This window comes from Salarias fasciatus, chromosome 10, assembly GCF_902148845.1.
Source record: "Salarias fasciatus chromosome 10, fSalaFa1.1, whole genome shotgun sequence".
Classification (NCBI taxonomy): Eukaryota; Metazoa; Chordata; class Actinopteri; order Blenniiformes; family Blenniidae; genus Salarias; species Salarias fasciatus.
Genome location: NC_043754.1, coordinates 14,898,390 through 14,904,660, shown reverse-complemented (window position 1 = coordinate 14,904,660; position 6,271 = coordinate 14,898,390). Strand labels below are relative to the sequence as shown.

Genomic DNA, 6,271 nt, shown 5'->3' with positions numbered 1-6,271 from the left:
AATTGTTCAAGAGTTTAGTCTAATGACTCTATGTGTGTTTTAAAAAGGCCAAGTGCAGTTTGAATCCAAGCATCTATAGTCACAAATCTAGTTTTAAGAATTCTGGTCTTGTTTGAGGTATCAGAGTCCAGCAGGTTTAAAGAATCCACTGGTCAAGTCTCCTTTGACAAGTGCAGGTCCATTACTGAACCCTAGTGTTAGCTGAAGAATCTACATCTCCCTGTTAAAGCAAGGTGTGGTTTCCTCTGACATCTCAGTCTGTTTTAAAGAGTGAAGTTCTCATGCTAAGTGTCCAGAATCTGAATATCTGTCAGCAGCTTTAGGTCTGTTTCAATTCACCTGGGTCTAGTTCAGAGGGCCCAAGCCTGTTCTGCAGTATTCATTTTTGTCTTAATTAATATATAATGCTGTGTTATTGATTATTAGACATTCACAAGTTACACTTCATTCTTCAACTTTTAAGAATCTGCAGTGTGGAAAGATGTGTGATGCATCAAAGAGCACTGAGGCAACTGGAGAGGAACTCTGCACATGAAAACTTGTTTGTAAAAGGCAAACAACAACAAAGGAAAAAAAGACAGAAGACACCATGTTAAAATCATTCCAGAGTATCTTTTATTTCACGACCCCTGTCCTAGTCCTTGCCCTCCCTCGTCCCTATTGCTGCACTCAATCATTACAAGGATATGGTGCTGATTCCATTTTACAGCAGAATAGATAAATAAATAAGTACAATTCATCTCACTACACGCAAAAAAGAGAAAAAAAAATCCATTCAAACCATTGATTCAATAAATATGCTTACATCTAGCTGTCCTCATTTATGTACATCCGCATTGGAAATGCTTTGGGACGGTAATCAACTTAAAAAGCGTATACATTACTTCTAAGTGTAAACCCCTTCAAAAAAAACCACATTAGTTTCATTTAAAAGTTGACGTTTGTTCAATCGACCTTCAGTGAGTGAGTGGAGTCCTTCCTGCTCTAACAGCTGGAGCTGCTGGCAGCTGCATACAAAGGCCCAAAGAGAAGTACTTGTCTTTTTCAAGTCAAATGCCAGTAGCCTCAGTAATGCAGGGCAAACTGCATGCATTGCCCTGAGCCCTGCTTTTGCATGTTTTCTTTTACCTGACATACTCTTTGTGCAAAGATGTCTGGGAACCGAAAAGAAAAATAAAAACAAAGTAGTGTTGGTACCAACCGTAGCATGTGAACCTCATTGACCGTTACACTGGGTCAGTCCTTTACATAAACAAGGAGCATGCATGCTAAACTTCTGACCCGCAGCCATACTGATGATGAGAGAGTGAATGAATACATGACATGAACTGTGACTCAGATGTGGCTCAAACATCGAGATGCTCTACATGGAACAACGTGGGCAGCAGTGACTGGAAACGCAGAAGCTGCTACTTTACTTTCTTATTCTAAATGTGACCTCAAACAGAAGGATTTTTTTGTTTTGCTGTTTTTTTTTTCCTGTTTTTCTTTTTTTTTTTTTTTTTTTTTTAACAGTTGTACAATATTTGGTTATACGTAACTTTTGATTCTTGTATCAGTTCAGGGTGTTGTGTAACTGGCATTCCCATTGAACGAAAGTCTACTTTTTTTTTTCCCACCGGGGGAATAAGTTTGTTCCTGTCCAACAAAGTGTCAGCGTTTTTACACATTTAGACATCTCCTGGAGCTACGCTACTTACAAAGACATCACACTCGCTGTCGTATGATTGTAGAAGGTTCTTTCCGCTGTTGGGCTGTGTTTGGCTGGTAGGTTTGGAGCGATGGAGAGGAGAGAGAGTGGCATACAGTGGAAATGAGCTCAGTGCTTGAGTGATGCTGAGTTTCAGCTGTGGGGATGATTCAGGTGAGGAGCAGTTAGCGATATATGGAAGATCTGAGGTGCTAAAATCAAAACAAGTCATATAAAAATGGTATGAATTCATGTACATTGCTATATGTACAGTATTTCTGTTTTATTGCATGCATTTACTGTGTCAGTTCAGTTAAAAAAAATGGAAAAAATTCTTATTAAAATCAACAAAGTTTGTAAAAATTCATACATTTCAAGATTTGTGTTTTTTACATTTTAGCTTTGTACTTTAAAGACATCTTTTAATACCAGCCTGTCCAAGTTCTCCCTTGAATGTGACAGATTGTCAGTTCTCAGTCAAAACTATGTCAACAGTTTCTGTGTGGTTAAAACTCTGCAGCTGCTGATGAGGTGAACTTTGCTCCTCTTATCACCTGCAGCAACACCTTGCACCTGATCAACACTGCCCTCTTCTGGAAAACACATAAAACACGTTTGTAATTTGAACGAATCCATAAAAATGTTTGACACAAAGAACGCAACTCATTAACAGCTAAAAATGAAAAAAACAAAAAAACAAAACTAATTTCTGATTTGAGATACCATGACACAGTAAATGCATGCATTACAATACAATCCATATGCCAATCTGCATCATAGTTTGTAACTTGTTTTTTTTTGGTCTCTCAACCCTTTCATGCATGCTTTAAGAGAAGCCTCTGAAATGATGCCATGATGGCTGAACGTCACACCATCACGATCCCGCACGCACGAAAGGGTTGATTGGATTTTCTTGAGGCATTTTCAATCCTTCACAGTCGGGCCCAGATTTTTAATTTTTTTTTTTTTTTTTTTTTTGCTAAAGCATTTTAAGCCTCAGGTGACATCTTTGTCTCACTGCAGCTCAAAGCAGAACTCTTTGTTGGGATGCTTGAAGGGAAATGAGGTCCGGTGGCCTTCACATGGAGATACTGCTGTACAGCTCCTCGATCTTCCCCTTGAAGACCTCCTTCAGCTCCGGCCTCTTGGCCTTTAGTGTCGGAGTCAGGAGGCCGTTTTGAATGGAGAACATTTCATTGTGGATGTAGATGTTTTTCACCTGTGAAAGAAGAGAGAACACACCTCGTGAGTTACTTACCTGGTTATGAAACGTCGGACAAGAGTCCTTGAATGTCGATCTAAATCTAACTATGTACATTTAAAGGGTATATTGTACTTTTAAACCATGATTATATTATGTATTTCCAAAAAAAATGAAACTTTTTGTGTGTATTTGCTGTTTTTTAAAGTTTTTTTAACCGCGTACCTGCTCAAAAGAGTGGAGGCCGCTCGCTTTGCCCAGACGCACCAGATCATCAAGGATTGCCTTCTTCAAAACCTTGAAACGTAAGAGAGAAGTCAGTGTTTCGGGTGGAGAGGATGAAGATCAGGTAGCCAATCTGGTCATGGCTGTCCACGGATTCAAAAGACAGAATAATAACTCTGATCTGAGGGGATAATGTGCTATTTAACTTCAGTTTATAGTTGAATTAATATGAGTTGACGTCTGGCATGACAGTATATAAATAAGCGTGCAGTCTGCCTACCGTGTTTTTACATAGGTCCTTGTACGTGCCCAGTATGCCTTTCTTCTTGGCCCACTCAGGCATGACTTCAGGGTCGGGAACCACAATACCGACCAAACAGGACTGAAGGGAGCACAGAAAGTTATTAGGGAAATGGCCAATGGCTGGAAGTTGGATTGATTAAATAATCTGAACAAAGTATCGCGCTGTCTGGAAATAGTTTCAGCTCTTCATGAACTATTTCACTGTTCTCACCTGCAGACTGTCTCCGTGAACGTAAAGCTGTGCCACAGGCTCGCTCCTGATGTAGATGTTCTCGATCTTCTCGGGAGAGATGTACTCACCCTGCGCTAGTTTGAAGATGTGCTTTTTCCTGTCAATAATCTTCAGCGTGCCATTCTGGGATAGAGCAGAGAGAATGTGAGATAAGGATGCATAACACACACACATACACACACAGAGTGAAATATTGAAAAGTTGATAGAAGCTGTATTCACGCACAGGCAACCATTTTCCGATGTCTCCGGTGTGGAGCCAGCCGTCTGGATCCAGGGTCTCGGCCGACCTCTCTGGGTCTTTAAGGTAACCCTTAAACACGTTTGGTCCCTTGACACAAACCTGGAAGGAAGATTAAAGGAGTAGAAAAGGGTTAAAGCTTATAAAACCTCACATCAATGCAGCCGACCTCTGGGCTGCTTCCTTGTTGTAAGATTTTAAGTATTGTATTTTTTTTCCCTCTTAAGTCATTTGCTTACCTCGCCCTCTCCCTTTGAGGCAAAGTAATTCTTCTCAGGAACGTCCACCAGTTTGATGAGGTTACATGGCAGCGGGGCCCCCACATGACCTACAGTCAGACAAAACATCACAACTAAAACTAGTCCGCAAATCCAAAAATCCCTTTCTAGAGCTCGTGACATAAATGAAGATAATTCAGGTTAAACCTTTTAGAGAAAACCCTCATGTCTTCCTGGAAATGCAGATATGTGGTGACGTAGCTTACGCCACCAGCAGGGGGCGATGCTGGACTATATTTTTCATGTTACAGTGTTTATTTACTGTAGTTATCTAACAGTTCTTTTACAGCTGCCCCACATCAGGTTTCGACCTCAGCCCGGTATCTAGTATCCTCTGTCATAAATCCTTATCTGATGAAGCTGCAGGAGCATGTATTATTTATTAATCACTGACAAAAAGAGAAGCTGATAAAGTGATTCGCAGTCTTGGCTCCGGACAGGGACTCTCTTAGCTCCCCTTGACGTTAAACGTCCTCCCTTCAGGTTTCGCCTGTTTTCCCAAGAGTTTCTGATCGCCTTGAACAAACACATGCTGGGATGAGCTGTCATGGAAAAGTGGAACAGCTGGGACAAACTCAAAGGACTTCGGCTTGCTTAAAGTAGGCACAATAAATAATTGGATGCCAAAGGAAAAACTCAAGCAGTTACAACCTGATGTTGGAAATCACCTTAGTGTGCAGCTGAACAGTCTCTCTTTATCTGTCATACCCTTCCAGGCCTCTCCCTTTTTCCTCCCGAAGTTCCCAGGCATGCCATCCACCCCCTCACTCCTACACCCCCTCACTCCTACACTGCTGTCTCGATTGAATCATAAATCTTTGTCTTCAATCAAAGCTGGCTGAGCAGTTATGTCACTGACCCCACCTCTTCGAGTTTGAAGCAACATTGTTACCGTTTTTCGGAGTGAATAAAGATAACAGGGGATTGGGATGATACCAATTTGACCTGGATGCAAAGAAAACATTAACCAGACTTCAGGATTTACCGGCGGACCTTTGAGCCGAGCGGACACGAGCACATAAGGGCACGAGATAAGGAAACCTTGAGACTGAGGCTGACGCTCACCTGGAGTCCAGTCTCCCGGTGTGGTGAAGGTGCAGCCAGCTGTGCACTCTGTCTGGCCATACGCCTCGTACACCTGCACACACAAACACAACACTGAAGAGAGGGCGACGGGAAGGAAGTGGCAACACACTCACAATTCAAATGCGAGTTTATTTTTTGCGTGTCCTTTAATCCTCTGTGGTGTAGTTTGTACATATCTCTGTGAAGGCTTTAGTAGCTGGTTTTTCTTATCTCTCCTGGGCTGCCTTAAGCGGTAAAATAGTTCACCCTGCTCGCTAACTGGTCTGTAACTGTGTTTGTCAACTGTGCTGAGCAAAGAATGTACAGTGAGACAGCGGTGGGAATGAATTGCAACACTCATCCTACATACCTTTTCAGGTTAAAAAAAAAAAAAAAAAAAGGCTGAAACCCACACTGCAGCTACATAAAGACCAACAACATGGCAAATGTAGGTCTGAAGTCTCTGCAGGTTCCAAAACAGAAGCTTCTATTTCATAGATGTGACATTCAAACTTTATATTACAGTGCTTAGCTTCATGACCCTACATTGTCAACAGCAGAGAGTGTGTGGTTGTCTGTCTGTGTGTGTTTGCTTAGTGACACATGGTTGACCTGTCCAGGGTATATCCTGCCCTCGATCACAGTTTGCTGGGATAATAACACAATGTAAATTCCATTCACAGAAGATTTTTACCGAGAAATTGTGGACTTTGTGTGATTTATGAGTCTTTTAAAGGTGTAAAAAGTAAAAAAAAAAACGTTTTGAAATAAGGCTTCAATTATAAAGTTGGGTGATTTTTTTTATCTTTATTTTAGAGTATTTAAATGAGTATGACACAAAGGGTTAAACTTGTAATTGTGATTATTTCTGGGCTGTGTGTGTGTGTGTGTGTCTCACCTGACATCCCAGGGCTGCTCTGAGGAATCCCAGGACACTGGGTGAGGTAGGAGCTGCTCCTGTTATTATCATCCTCAGCCTTCCTCCCAGGCTGGCCTGCGCACAGCGTGGAAACATTGACTTCATATAATATTAACTC

At 41.5% G+C, this 6,271-nt stretch overlaps 1 protein-coding gene across 2 annotated transcripts in view; it reads right to left on the bottom strand.

Annotated features, from left to right (window-relative positions):
- Nucleotides 1-592: 592 nt before the first annotated feature.
- Nucleotides 593-6,271, bottom strand: part of acsl6 (acyl-CoA synthetase long chain family member 6) — a 28,239-nt gene continuing 22,560 nt past the window's right edge. For both annotated transcript variants that reach the window (XM_030100618.1, XM_030100619.1), the window contains 8 exons: nt 6,133-6,228; nt 5,235-5,307; nt 4,131-4,219; nt 3,877-3,993; nt 3,631-3,774; nt 3,397-3,498; nt 3,117-3,188; nt 593-2,909 (listed from right to left, as the gene is read on the bottom strand). In XM_030100618.1, coding sequence (XP_029956478.1) covers nt 2,769-2,909; nt 3,117-3,188; nt 3,397-3,498; nt 3,631-3,774; nt 3,877-3,993; nt 4,131-4,219; nt 5,235-5,307; nt 6,133-6,228 — 834 coding nt within the window. In that variant the 3' untranslated portion in view covers nt 593-2,768. The remainder of the gene's footprint in view (nt 2,910-3,116; nt 3,189-3,396; nt 3,499-3,630; nt 3,775-3,876; nt 3,994-4,130; nt 4,220-5,234; nt 5,308-6,132; nt 6,229-6,271) is intronic.